A 13,953-nucleotide genomic window follows, 5' to 3' on the forward strand; every position below is an offset into this window, starting at 1 on the left:
GAAGTGGGCGATCCATAAGGACTGACCGCGTAACGTGGAAACTGGCTCTCCAGCGCTGTGTCACTAATATTCTAATTTTGTGAGATACAGCTTTTTCATTAGCTGCAAGTATATTCCCCTATGTAAAAGTAATAGGAACGTTTTGCATTAACAGAAATAGATCATTGCACTAGACCTAGTCTAACTTAAGTTATTTCCCCCATTTGAAGGACGCATAAGATTTAAAAATATTAAGATAGTTTTGCCTCTGCAGGACGTGCACAATAGACCAGCATCATCTACACCAGACTGGGTTTTCACAGTTGGCCATTTTATTTCTGTACTTTAACTAATTATCTTGTAAAATTCCTCAAGTAATATGCTTCCTTAATACTGAAAGTTTTAAGGAAGCATATGATGGAATTTGTTGTTTTATGTCATTTTGGTCATAAAATATGAAACAAACCAAAATAAATCACTTCTTTCATTTATTTTCTGTATAAACAGACAATACTTTTGTAAAAACTGTACATTTGTCTTTAACATGCAGAGACAAGAAAAAAAAGAAAAAGAAAAAAGGCATTTCAACAGAATGAAAAAGGAAAAGTAAATTTACTATTTCTATGTACAATTTATAAATTATATTACTTTCCATCCTATGCCTCCATTACAGGTTTGTTTGTCTTGGTGACTAAATGGCAATGTCTCTTGCTCCTGTAACATTTGACATTTTTCCCTCAACATTGTTGATGCAGACGTATTGAAAAGAAGCAAATTCCCCCCCGCCAGGACGAGACTCATTCCAGCTCCGTGAAGCGAGCGAACATGGCTTTGCGGACTGCGTCTTTGTACGTGTCAGAGGCTGAGAGGGTGTAGTTGGTGCCTTTAGTACCAAGTCCGGCTCCTTTAGTTCTCAGCTGGGCCTAAAGAGGAACACCACCAAACGTTACAACTCCACTGAAAGTTACTGAGTAATTGATGGTATCCCCCCCCCCCCCCCCCCCAACGACACCCGGCAATAGTTTAGAATACCTCGATCGGTGTGGTGATCCCCTGCTGGTTGCGACCGAGACCTTTTCCCTCCTTCCACCCCATGGCCTGCAGCATTTTGTTCCCAATATTGTCACTATTAAGACCGTCTTTAGTGGGCTGCTCATAGTTACTGCAAACAAACAAGATTTATTTAATGCTTAAGACATGAACTCCAGCTGTGCAAAAGACAAATATAAGTTTACTCCAAGTTTGGAATACATTTTTTAAAGCATCCTTACATGACAGGTGTGGTGGGTTGGTTGAACTTCTTCTTTTTGGGGGCTGGAGGTTCAGGGATGCCATATTTTTCCCTCCTCTCAGCCGCACGGTCTCTATATTTGAGCTATTAACCATCAGGATAAAACCAGTGGTTCATTAAAAAAAAGCAGTCGCTCTAACAAGACGAGCAATCAGCATCTGGTTAGTTTTATGTTAAGACAGACCTCAGTTTCTTTTCTCTCCAACTCTTCCAGCTCTGCTTCTGTCAATTTGGATCTGTGGAAAACCTCCAAGTTTTTCTGGAAAAGACGACATTAATGTCACTTATTTTGCACTCATGGTTTTCTTCACTGACACATTGGACTTTGATAATTCATTTTTAGCCTGCAGACGACATGTGTGAGCTTACCTTGTGCAGGTCAGAGAGCTGCTGATGTCGAATTAGACTCTCTTTGTTGGGAAACTGTCTCCTACACAGCAAGCAGGCCAACTTTGTCCAATCTGTCAGCTTGTCCTGGCCTCCATCACCACCATCACAGTCTGCTGCCCCTTCCTCAGGGTCACTGTCCCCACTGTATGCCGCCACAAGGCCACACTAACCCCACCACAGGTACACCAAGGCAAATTTGTTAAAAAGCAATTATTGTAGTCGAGTAAATGTATTTACAATGCAACCAAACTAGTTTTTACAATAGAAGTAAAAAACACTCACCTTGGAACTGTTGACTGAGCTGGACGGCGGCTCCTCTTCGGGGCCTCTGGGCATCTCTGGCATGAGTCCCTCTAGGCTCCCTGCCTGCTAAAAAATAGAATTAAAAAACAATCAGTTAATCCATTTAAGTCTATAGCTTAGATTACTTTTTCTTTTTTTAAATAGATCCCACTTTTAGTCAGATCCCCCCTGGCTTACTTTCTTTTCGAACAGAATGAAGCCAGCATCAGCGGCTGCTGCCTCCTTCCTCTCTTCTTGACTAATAGACTGAAAGCTTCCTTTGAAGTTCTCTTTGTGCTTGTTGAGACTTTTCGCCCACCGTTCCATGTCTTTAGCAATCTGAAAGAATCAGAACAGTTTTGTCCATGAGAGTTAGAACTCAAAAATATTCAGAAAAGCGACACTGAATTAGAAGTAGACAAAGCCAGAAGCCTTTAAAGACAATACCTGCTGAGCAGTCTTGCTTTTGGGCTTTTCTTTTTTCTCCTTTCCCTCTTTAGGTTCCTTTTTGCCAGCGGCCATGTTATCTTTTAGCATAGCATTTGCGTCGGTTGAGGCAGGTACGTAGGTCTGTTTCTCACTGTCCCAGTACAGATATTGCTGTGTCTGAGAGTTGTAGTAATACTGAAAAGATATAAACAGCAATGCACATTAAACAACAGGAAGTCCAGTGACGGCCACGCGGGGGCTGTGCACTACTTACATGAGTGTTTGGGTCATAGTAGAGGCCAGTTTGAGGATCATAATAGAAGCCCGAGGACTCATCATACTGATAAGTGGATGTGTCAGGAACTGTTGAATAGAAAAACACTTTTATTTTTAACATCTACTGGAGAGAACTGAAAAGCTTTGACAAATTTAATCAAAACAACATCTTAGTTTGTATTATTAGAGCACAATGGATTATTCAATTAGCGGTCCACACCCTAATTCTCACTAAACGTTAAAGTCATGTGAAATGGCAAGGTGTTAAGGGATCTGGTGTGCTCATACCAGTACTGGTGTCAGCTGGCTGTCCCGAGGTCGTTAGTGTGCTGGCGGCAGTAGAAGTGGAAGCAGCTACAGGGCCGACGGGCACAGATGCAGCGTCAATGCCCGAAAAGTGCCCAGTGTGCGCTTTTGCTGCCAACTGCTGAGCAAGTGACAATGCCTGCAATGAATTCAAATGGTTATTTAGGGATGTTTTAATGCTACAAAAACAACAAAAACAAAGATTGGCATATTACCTGAACAGCCGGCTGCGCAATAATATGGGGTTGGTAGACTTGAGCACTCTGTGCGATTACTACTCCAGCTGCAGTTGGAACAAGCTTCACACCCGGGGCAGCTGAAATTGGAAACAAAGATCTGTGACCATTTTTCTAACACTTACTGTAAAAATGACACCCAAAAAGGCTTGCTCCAAGTCTGTCTCTGTGTGTGCACAGGAGGATAATAAAATATATTTTATTCATATAGCGCTTTTCAAAAAAACTCAAAGACGCTTGAGAAAGAAGGTTGACCATGAAAATAAAAAATACTCTGGATCATCGATATGTTTATAAGGGCTGAAAGCAATACCTCCTAATATCCCTTGTCCCTGGGAGGTGCTGGCTAGCGCTGCGTGCTGATAGTACGTCTGGTAGTCCTATTGCAAAAAGGGGTTAGTTGAATACAATTCTGGTACTCAAGTTGTACAAAAACACCAGGAAAGGAGGCTCTAGGTACTTGCCAGAGTAAATTATTGCATGAAACTAAATTTACTCAAGTATTTATTGAATACATCTTCAAAGCCTAAAAAACTGAACGATAGAGAATGTATCTGCACTTTCATTTGATGATACAACGTTGGCTTTATTTTTTCTACTGACCTGGGACATTGGAGTATAGCCTTCTTGCAGGTAGCTGTACTCCGACATTCCATCTGAGCTCTGCTGTGGCTAAAATAAGATGGTGAAGCATACAGTATGAGCTCTATCGACAATGGGAGAGCATAAACTACAGGATGTTTCCAATGATAATTGACTGACCTGACTTGAAGACCACTGGGCCGCTGCAATGGCTGTGCTGGCCACGGAGAAGGCACTGACACGATTCCCATCAGGCAGTAAAAGATCCCTTTTACAGGCCACGGGGAAAAATTCCCAATGTTAATTTAGGATTTTGCATTCAATATACCAGGTAAATCTTTTCGTATATCACAAAATCAATGCACATTATGCACTCCGATACTCACTTTCTAGCACTCTTAGCATAATCCACGCCAATGGTTTTTCCATCCAGCTTTAGAGGCGGCTGCAGTCCCTGTAAAATGGTTAGCAGCTGAGAGGCCTCCTGTAAAAGGGAGAATATCCAATTGGAAGTGATACGAGCGGGGTAGCAAGTTCATCAAGAAGACAACTAATAAGTATTTGGTTGAGTTATCAGGACACTAACTAAACGTAAAATGAGACTATTATTTTTTACATATTAATAGAACATCTTACCAGAGGAGAGGACAGCTGTACAAAAGCAAAGCCTCTGTTCTGGCCTGTCTGCTTGTCCTTGATGAGGCGAATGTTGTTAGATGAAAGATTAGCGTATGGTGACAGGATTTCCAGGATGGCTTCCACGGTGGCCAGAGAAGCAACATTTCTCAAGATAATTGCTGTGCAGGTCAAAAGTCTCTGATTAATAACCAACTCCATGCAAATGGACATTTTTGGCTCCAAACTACGTAAGATAACAAGAAAATTCTTACTGTCGCCATAGAAATCGGTGCTGGATTGACCTTCGGAGCCTCCAGAATTACTGCTGCTTTCACTGTCTGTTGAAAATGACAGAGAAGCAAGACTTGCATTAACATAACGTTCAGAATTGTGTAATCCAAATAATTGAAGAAGGGATATTGGGTGATAATTGTCTAATGAGGTCACTGTGCTAAAACCAGTTGGGGTTTAAAATATCAGCCTTTTTTGTAAACTGTGTATGGCGTTTTATCCTCATGTTGCATTATTGCCAGGTAGCAGGGAAAGAAATGCGTACCATTTCCAGTCAATGCACTTTACCTCAATCTGACAGTGACAACACTAATGAATCCATATCATTTGGTTTTTGGGGACTGCACATCACCAAAAGACCAACTTTGCATTGCAGCACTGTTGACTCAGGCTGCTTGGATGTCTGCAGTCAGCTTCCTTTGGTTGATTTAACTACTTACCGGCTTTGGCTGCTCCACACCTGAAGCACTTCAGCCTCCTCCGGAAATTGTACAGGCCACACTGCAAGTAACCGTTCACATCATTTTTATTATACACCTACTAAAGCCCTGAACAGTGCTGCCTCAGAAAACAGGCAAGCTATACCATACTTACCTGGGACATAACCTAACCTTTACCGCTAATTAAAATGTAGACGCGCTACAAAATAAGCTGACTGCAACAATTGTAACTTGTGGGCCTAAAATATTAACTTTGAGGTTTGTGTGTGTGTTAAACGTGTTCTGTAGTAGCATTTTTGGGATATGATGGCCATGAAACCAAGACACATCATTAACTTACAGTGTTGCAGAGCCAGTCTTCATTCTTGTTTACGGGATGACTGTAGTGCATGTCCACGCTTTTGCCTTGGATGGTCAGACGATTCTGAAAAAGGGAGAAAAGTCAGTCATACATTCCTGGCAAGTGCCAATCTCATCAAAAGAGCAAGCAGTGTTGGAAGGGAGAGGAGGGGAGAGGGACCCCCAACAGACAGCCTTTGTGTTAAAGACAAGACAGGCACATGATGTATATGTGAGCATGATGTATAGAAAGTTTTAAGTGTTTGGGACCCGAGTGCCCAGGCTGAGCTGGAGCAGAGTGTACAGTGTGACCCTAACAGGCATGTTGACTGCTTCCAAAAGAAAAAAGAAACAAAGGACAAAAAAAAAAAGTCATCCTTTAGTGACTAGGCTTAAATAGACTGAGCTACATTTTCAACTCTGAAGTATCATTGAGGAAACATCAGATACCAGCAAGGTAAAGCTAGTGTATTCATTGGCTTAAATGCTGGCCAAACCTGCAGCTTTTATGCTACTGCCATTAGTTAACTCAAAGGAAAATCATGTATAACATATCCTCTACCAATTTGGAAATCAAATATTTTGCTCTGTGGCATACAATTGTTTTTTTTCTGCTTCCAAACTACTTAGACAATGCACTATGGTTGCCTTTTGAGTTATTTTTCCATATCCCCAAGATTAAAACTAGACTTGGCGATTGTGAAGCAACCTGATTGGTCTCCATCCATCGGGTAGCATCTTGCAAGTGATAAAAGTCCACGAAGGCGAAACCACGGCTTATACCTAGAGACAGCATTCAAATATAGACGGGAGGCGTGTTAGTTAAGAGTCCATGGGCATATTATTCAAAGTCTTCCACAAACTGCTTCACGACCCAGGCCCTGTTTGGTACACAATAGGCCACTTCATAGGAAGAATTCCTGCTGAATACCACTTTTTGAAACACACTATAACAAAGTGTGTCTGCCAATTCAATTTCTGTTCAAACAGGTGTTGCTGCTCTTACTTACCTTAAATAGATCCCCATTGAACTGAAATGATTTGTCTTAAATCCACATGTTAAAACTGTTTAAGTATTTTGATAATAGCCTAGCCACTATGGGAAAATGGGTCTGAATGGAAGCAGATTGGCCCTATGGTCAACGACTGGGAGGGAGGAAGAGTTCCGTCGTACATCTAGTTCTCACCTGTTTTCTTTTTCATCAGCCTGACATCCACTGGCTGCGGTCCTTCCAGTTGATCTATGGCAAAACAAATCTGAACAATGTGCAAATAATGTGTTAATATCATGATTCCGCCCAGCCTTTATTGAGGCATTTCCTTTTACACATTATATGGGAAAACATTTGAACAACCGTAATATTAAATGGGTTCAATATTGGTAGAAGAAATCTACGGACTTACATTGTCTTCGGTGACATTAGGAGACAGACCCGTGAGCATGATTGTCTTGTTCTTCTTCTCTTCCCCAGGCTCCCTTCTGTAATCCTGTTCTGGGTAGTCTCCATCAGAGTGATAACCATCTTCTGACCTATCACTATTACGTCGTTTCCTTTCTCTTTGCTAAAAAAGCCAAATAGATCAGCGTATCAGTTAATTTTGTATATCATCAAACAATAAAGTATGCTAACTTAATATTAGATATTATGGTACCATTGTAACTCAAGGGAATCAGAATTAAGAGAATACCTCTGGACTGTCTCGCGAGCCTCGACGATCTCCTTCAAAACGATCACTGCGTCTCTCTTCGCCCCAGCGGCGCATGTTGTTATCTCGCTCCTGGTCCCTCTCTCTTCTTTCGCGCCAGTCTAAATCGTCACGGGCTTGGTCAGAACCATATCTGCCGCTACGTTCGGTCCGACTAATTCTTTTCAGGAAGACGTGAAAAGAAAAAGCAGAAAGAATGCAATTGCACAAATTTCCTTAAAATATGACTCAATTAGACAATGTATCAGCAAACTCACAACATAATTTCTTTGGTTAACAGTACACAAAACAATAAGCATGATGCTCTGTATTTTCTCTGTAGCCGAAAGTTGGTTTAAAGATTTAAACTACAATTAAAAAATAATCTAGAGTTGTTTGAAGTACTTTTACTTGAAAAACTTTTTGGTATTCCAGTAAATGACTTCAAACTATTGCAAAATGGATATACAAATTGATTTTCCAACACCAACGTTCATTGATTTCTCAATTGACTTGACATGATGGATGCAAAAAAATAACCACAAAATAAGTTAGTGGTGACGATCTTTCGTTTCAATCGTTTGTAACAATATACAGCCATGACATGCAACTTTCTCTCAATGTGGAGAGCATAATTTCTAATTATGTAGATATACATGATACCTTTCATATATTAAAAATAATTGAGGTAGTTACTAATCAATCAATTCAAGTCACCATTGAAATTAAAGAGTAAAAATAGTGCAATTATTTTTCTACAGTAGTCCACACGTTTTACATGTTTATACATATTATGAAAATACTATTCTGCATAAACGTATGGTCTGTTAAGGTTTGCATATGAAAGTTGAATATTGCTACGATGGCATTAAAAAGCTCTGTCTTCAAAGATAAAAGTATAAAAATGATCGACGGTCAAATGTGAACTTTCAGGTCCAATGTAAAACACGACGTAGTCTGAGGCAAGGGTTCAAGACATTCCAGTTATTTAACGTCGTTACCATTCGATTAGCAAAAAATAAAATGAACGCTGCCATTTTAATAAGCCACGCCTACCATGGCGAACAGCGGTATTAGCTAACGCTTACTCACCTTTTATCAGCTCCCATTTCTCCCAACTGCGCATACACACCCGTGTCACAACTCTAGAAAATACAAATGCAACACGGCGGTGTTTCAATTGTTAACAACAGTGAACAACAAGTCGACCATCCTTTGGCTGAGCTACGATGCACACGGCTAACGGCTTGTAACGTTAGCTAAACCATAACATGGATCCGGCCTAGGGTTAACAAGCAGAAATAACAGCAGTGAGAGGAAGACGTGCATTGTTTCCGTTTGCAGTCTGAATCCAGAATTACTCACCTGTATTGTTTGTTTAAAATGTCAAAAACCACAAGTAGGCATTCAAAGCAGTATTTGAATAACCGTGGGAAAGATAATTCATCTCACGTACAAGGACTCTTTCCAACACTACGTCGGTCCCTTCTTTGTCCCAAGATGCATTGGTGTATAGCCCGGTGCATTGTGGGAAGTGAGCGCATATTGCACATTATTTGCCTCATAGATTCAACTTTATTCTCTGATACAGTCTGCCCCCAACAGGTTCTAACAATGAACGTTAGTTGTGATAGGTATTTGCTCTATACGAAATTAAGTCGAGGTCACAATGTGTTATAGCTAACGTTATCTGTCTGCCGATTTTAAAGGAGGAGACACGCATTAACATTAAAGATCGATGTGTTTTTGTGTGGTGCCTTAAAGTACAAACTAAGAGAGACGTACAACCATTTCATATTTTGGCAATGCAACTCTATTATCTTGATTGTTATATTTTTATTTACAGTAAACTGTTTTGTAATAATAATTAAAATACTGCATTAAGCTATAAAAGCTGTGTGAAGCAATACTAAGTGTTTATAATATATTTTAATTCTGGCATTAACACTTGTGTATTGGGCTCAAATGTTGTATCCTACAATACTGTGTATATAACAATTTGATACATAAAATATCTTACTTTGCTGACCAGTTCTCGTATGTACAATAGCGTACTATGCATGTTCGTTTTCACTTGTCTTTGTTGAATAACAAACTGTCAATATTTGTATCTTCCTGTTAACCTTTCTAGTCTGAGAGCTACTGAGCATTAAACTATTTTATATTTGTTAGGGTTACCTACCAAGTCAATAAATATAAGTAACTACCGTACAAGATAATTGTTCAGAATTTATTAGTTATTAAATCATGGAACATTACCAAACCGTTTACGTTACAAGCATGTCCTCAATAAAGATGACTACACAATTAATTGTTCAACTTGGCACACAAGGATGTTCCCCTTTCACATATCTATAAAGGTGGTAATGACAATGCTTACAACACATATGTTTAAAAGTTGCGTTGATACTGGTCCGTAATTGAGCCCCCTTTTCTTTTCAAACTATTCTTTGAGCTCTTTTTTTTGTTTTTCTCACATTGATGATTCTTGAGTCGACACCCAAGACAGACCCATATGTTCTATACAAAATTGTCATGAGGCAAAACAACACAAAACTCCAAAAAATATAAAAATGGTCCACATGGTCCCACAAAAAGAGGGTGGAATCCATCAGACGTTTTCCAAAAATTAGGGAGGCGGGTGGACAGGTAACTCTGGGATACTATGAATTTCCATAATGATTTCTAGGTCAAGGTCTCTCCTTTCGTCACCTGCAATGAGACAAATAATTATGCAATGGTATATATTTTTTGAAATATTCAAAAAGAGAAAGGGCATTGGGTTACTACACACATGGAAAAGCAGTTTACTTACTCTCGCCTCAATATATTCAATCCTCCTCTCCAAAGCTGTCAGCTTCTCATTGAGGGTGGCCAAGCGGGATCGACACGACATATCTGAGGAGGGCACATACAAAAAAAAAAATGCAACGTTAACATTAACCAAAATCGGCCACGATATTTTTAACAGTACAGCTCGTCGACTACGGCAGTACAAAAACATTGAATCCAAACGACAAAATATGACACATTAATCAATGTGACTGGAAGCGCCATCTCATAGATCACGGTTTAATTCCAGAGGGTTATGATGCTGCTGGTAGCTAACTTGAATGTAACGCTAACTGACAGCAGAGGAGACGACCGAGCTCGTCTCAAGCCTGGCATCTAACCTGGCCTCCTCTTTCAATGTTTTGAATCATTTTTCCGCAACTAACACGAGACAAGCTAAAAAAAATGCAATCATTCCCCGAGAAAACAATAACAAGCTCGCAGCTAACGATAAAGCTAAATGCTAACTGGGAGTGGCCTTTGAAATCAACAACATCAATGCTAGCAAAAGCAGAACTAGCTAACGTTAGCTAGCTCGAGCTAGGTCAGCTACCTAGACAAGCCAACATTGTACCGCAAAACTAATCGCGCCCTTCAATTTGGCGTGAAAGGCTTACCGAATGAGTTAAGAAAGTCGGCGATTTTTTTTATGCTGCTCGTAATGACTTCGATATACTCTCGATTCGCCCAATCCTGGTGAATCTCCCTTTGCACTGGATCTTCCTGACCAGCCATGTTGGACGACTCGTAGTTTCGGCGCAGCGTTGAATCGAGCCGAGTCCCCCCAGCGTTCAACCAGGAAGCACCGCGGAGTCTGCTGAAGGGCTGCTGCGGCTGTTTTTAATATCTATTTAATTGTATTTCACGCATGCGTTACCTTACGTGCATGAGTGTTCTATGCCACCTTAACCTTTTATGTGGTTGGGCCGACCTCCAGCACCCGATGCATTGTTTTGCACATTCCACAGATATTAGAAGACATATGTAAGCACTTCTCATGTAGAATACCTCAAAATAGATAATGGCTTCTCTAAAAATATTGGAATTGTTTGTGAATGTATGCAGTGTAAATAAATAATGAAGAACCTTTTGATATGACATTATGTGTTTATTTTTCTCCGCTTTGAATCCTCCCCTTGCACGAGTTATACGGGCCGAATCAGTCTTTTACATGGTCATCAGAAACTCCCCACGCCAAAAGGTTTCAAAGAGTGTCTTCATTGAGTAAATAGGCTGAACAACCATAGTGTACAAACATCACCGTGCAGCAACTGGCATGTGCAGGTGGAAACGAATGAGGAAATCCCAAATAAAAAGTAATACGAGTGAAACTAGTCGGACGGAATTGGTTATAAATGATATTCCTTTAAGTCCCCCACAGCATTACTTGACTCTCCTCAGTAGCTCTTTGATATCTGCCTCAATATCAATGGTGAGGAAATTTCTGCTGTAGCGCTTGTAGGGCTCCCCATCGGGACCAATCAGGAACTTCTCGAAGTTCCAGGAGATGTCGTTCCTACTGACGGGACTCCAAATGATGAACTTTGGATCGGTCATGAGAGCCATGGCATTATCACAGGGGAATGGAAGCTTTTCCTTCAGATATACAAACAAGGGGTGGGCATCCTCTCCATTCACGGTCACCTTCTCGAGGAGCTGGAACTTGGGTTCGAAGCCATTCCCTGGACGGACATACTTCAGAGACTGTAGGATTTCATCGTTCTTGCAGTTCTCCTGTTATACAAGGACAGAAATATATGATACATACAGACAGAATGCAATCAGGTTATACTACATCATTCTTCTACACACCTGCTGCATTTCATAAGAATATAGTATACCTTTTACTATGTTTATGTGACAGAAGCAGATAGTGGTCATTTTACAAATTAAAGTTTTTAGTTAATAAATATGAGACACAATACACAGCTCAATAAGTAGCGTAGCTCCACTTCTATCAACTAGTGGGCTATGATGCCATTAGGCCTTTCATCAATGCCCTTACACATACATTCTGCTGCCTACATTTATCAAATAATACTTGATAAAAGTAAGATTAGGATTGTTGGACATTTAGTTCCAGTGGAGCCTCTCAACACTCATACGGGATTCTCACTCAACCCAGATGTACACCTTTTGTCGTATGTTAGTGGCCTGTGTGAGACATATGTTCCTGTTTGTGTGCTTTATAACATTCTTTTTCTTGTAGAACAGATGTGACAACATATATACAAATAATGCTGTGACCATATAAGGCAAACATGTGAACTGCGGAATGGAAAAGTACAGGGAGCATGAAGATAATCCACTATCTGACACCGAGTACCTGTAATAGAATTGCACAGAGGGGACGAACCGGTTCAAACTAGTTTTCAAGGGCATGGGGAGAATATAAAAGAGGTCAGAGTCGGACGGCAGACCGACTCTGGGAGGGATCGCTTTTGATGCGTGCTTTGGGTCTCCAGATATATCTGCGGCGAATTGCTCATGTACTCTTTTTCTCTTCTAAATAAAATGTTAACCTTTTTTTACTTTAATTGAGTGACAAATTGATCAACCAACTCGGAGGGATCAAAAACCCAGACACCTGTCATTCCCACTCAACTGTTGGTTCCAATAGAATTGCATAACATTGATGCGTTATTACAGCTTTTCCAAAATTTCAATGTATTGGTATACTGGGGCATGCATGTCAAATGCAACCCACAATGCAGTTGTATTAAATAACCTAAAATACATCATACATGAAAATCTTGCCATGGGCCTTATTGTAAAGTATTACACACAACTAAGGGGCTCAGGGTCTTCTTATCAAAGCAGGCAGACACAGATGCAGAAGACAGATCTTCTCAAGTGCTATGCAAATTCTGTAGTCCTTGGTTAGATGAAGGTTCATGTAAAAGGCACAAACTGTTTAATTGTTCACAGCTTCTTATTAAAGCACACCGAAAAGACTCCTCTGGGCTAATTTAACCTAGGTATCCTTCAGAAGTTTTAGGAGGCTAAATGAGGTTTTATTTTGCTTTCAATATGAAAATATATGACCTACATTTGAGCAAGTCACATCATATTGTCTCCTGATTAGTTTAAATAAGAAAATAGCATCACACATAGCATTGTGAGGAAGTTCACACACGTCCTACCTGATGTCCAAACTGATTACAGGGCACACCCAGGATCACGAGGCCCTCGGTCGAGTAGCGACTGTGGAGCTCATTCATCTGAGTGTAGTCCCTGGTGGTTGTTCCTCAGAGAGACGCCACATTCTCGATGAGAACAACCTTGCCCTTTAGCGAGGAGAAACTGAAGCTTCCTCCAGACAGCAGCCTGGCTGTCAGGTCGTAAAATCTTCTCACATTCACAGCCATTCTTTGGAACTACGGCTCAGTCACACAAACGAGAAGATTAACTGAAAAATGGGCTTTTGGGTGATCTCATTCCCTCGAGGCCAGCCCTCGTGAGGGGCGTAGCAGACGTCTACCCTCAAGGCGTTACTGTTTTAAATGGCTGTAACCTTCCCTTCCTTGTTTTCTTATTCATCATGTTCAGTCACAAAGTACATGTTCAAATGTGGTATTATTGCAATTGTTTTCGGACTCACAAGGGCATTTAAGGAAGAAGCATTAGAAAGGATTAGCTATAAATATGTTGAATGAGTCAAAGCTGTGTCTTGTCTACTTACGTATGTTTCGGATCATTCTGCAGAGCCTAATCTTTGCACTATTAGAATACACAGACCACAGCTTCCATTCAAAATGGCAAACATGAAGAAAGTGTAAACACAGGACATCCCAATAATGAGGGTCATCGGGTTTTCAAACGTTTTAATTCACCAAATATTAATCACTTCTCAAAATACCACACCTATTAAACAATTCTATTATTCTGTATTTAGATAAATGTTTGCGACATGTATACGTTTGTCACTTATCTTTTAGTTTTACAAGTTAGGTTGTAACAGAACCCCCCCTGTGGT

At 40.4% G+C, this 13,953-nt stretch overlaps 3 protein-coding genes across 5 annotated transcripts; all 3 read right to left on the minus strand.

Annotated features, from left to right (window-relative positions):
* Positions 1 to 450: 450 nt before the first annotated feature.
* Positions 451 to 8,692, minus strand: rbm5 (RNA binding motif protein 5). 2 transcript variants are annotated; one of them, XM_037490461.2, is made up of 25 exons: positions 8,602 to 8,692; positions 8,238 to 8,290; positions 7,149 to 7,326; positions 6,864 to 7,022; positions 6,647 to 6,716; positions 6,169 to 6,242; positions 5,461 to 5,544; positions 5,121 to 5,181; positions 4,662 to 4,727; positions 4,408 to 4,568; positions 4,158 to 4,255; positions 3,952 to 4,039; positions 3,793 to 3,861; positions 3,503 to 3,569; positions 3,169 to 3,269; positions 2,936 to 3,092; positions 2,646 to 2,734; positions 2,390 to 2,566; positions 2,141 to 2,281; positions 1,943 to 2,029; positions 1,640 to 1,825; positions 1,455 to 1,529; positions 1,251 to 1,354; positions 1,012 to 1,141; positions 451 to 902 (listed from the first exon to the last, which is right to left on the minus strand). In XM_037490461.2, exons 2-25 carry the CDS (start codon positions 8,252 to 8,254, stop codon positions 777 to 779), a joined length of 2,565 nt encoding a protein of 854 aa, XP_037346358.2. In that variant the 5' UTR covers positions 8,255 to 8,290; positions 8,602 to 8,692; the 3' UTR covers positions 451 to 776. The 2 variants fall into 2 exon arrangements, with proteins under 2 accessions (XP_037346358.2, XP_037346356.2); XM_037490459.2 differs by having other exon boundaries at positions 8,511 to 8,664.
* A 669-nt stretch (positions 8,693 to 9,361) lies between these two features.
* On the minus strand, positions 9,362 to 10,886 carry brk1 (BRICK1 subunit of SCAR/WAVE actin nucleating complex). The gene is made up of 3 exons (XM_037490471.2): positions 10,595 to 10,886; positions 9,961 to 10,043; positions 9,362 to 9,857 (listed from the first exon to the last, which is right to left on the minus strand). Exons 1-3 carry the CDS (start codon positions 10,710 to 10,712, stop codon positions 9,831 to 9,833), a joined length of 228 nt encoding a protein of 75 aa, XP_037346368.1. The 5' UTR covers positions 10,713 to 10,886; the 3' UTR covers positions 9,362 to 9,830.
* Positions 10,887 to 11,053: 167 nt separating this feature from the next.
* Positions 11,054 to 13,737, minus strand: gpx1a (glutathione peroxidase 1a). Of its 2 annotated transcripts, XM_062564091.1 has the most exons (3): positions 13,660 to 13,707; positions 13,121 to 13,354; positions 11,054 to 11,711 (listed from the first exon to the last, which is right to left on the minus strand). In XM_062564091.1, exons 2-3 carry the CDS (start codon positions 13,343 to 13,345, stop codon positions 11,361 to 11,363), a joined length of 576 nt encoding a protein of 191 aa, XP_062420075.1. In that variant the 5' UTR covers positions 13,346 to 13,354; positions 13,660 to 13,707; the 3' UTR covers positions 11,054 to 11,360. The 2 variants fall into 2 exon arrangements, with proteins under 2 accessions (XP_062420075.1, XP_037346367.1); XM_037490470.2 differs by having other exon boundaries at positions 13,121 to 13,737.
* Positions 13,738 to 13,953: the final 216 nt, after the last annotated feature.

Source organism: Pungitius pungitius, chromosome 8 (genome assembly GCF_949316345.1).
Source record: "Pungitius pungitius chromosome 8, fPunPun2.1, whole genome shotgun sequence".
NCBI lineage: Eukaryota > Metazoa > Chordata > Actinopteri > Perciformes > Gasterosteidae > Pungitius > Pungitius pungitius.

What these genes read in the sequence shown, in the direction of transcription:
- brk1 (XM_037490471.2), bottom strand. Translation starts at nt 10,712, where the DNA reads ATGGCTGGTCAGGAAGATCCAGTGCAAAGGGAGATTCACCAGGATTGG. An exon ending in CGACTTTCTTAACTCATTCG is followed by an intron (nt 10,044 to 10,594) that starts GTAAGCCTTTCA and finishes TGCCCTCCTCAG; the next exon opens with ATATGTCGTGTCGATCCCGC. An exon ending in TTGAATATATTGAGGCGAGA is followed by an intron (nt 9,858 to 9,960) that starts GTAAGTAAACTG and finishes GTCTCATTGCAG; the next exon opens with GTGACGAAAGGAGAGACCTT.
- rbm5 (XM_037490461.2), bottom strand. An exon ending in ACTATGACCCAAACACTCAT is followed by an intron (nt 2,567 to 2,645) that starts GTAAGTAGTGCA and finishes ATATCTTTTCAG; the next exon opens with TATTACTACAACTCTCAGAC. An exon ending in AGCTCTCTGACCTGCACAAG is followed by an intron (nt 1,530 to 1,639) that starts GTAAGCTCACAC and finishes CGTCTTTTCCAG; the next exon opens with AAAAACTTGGAGGTTTTCCA.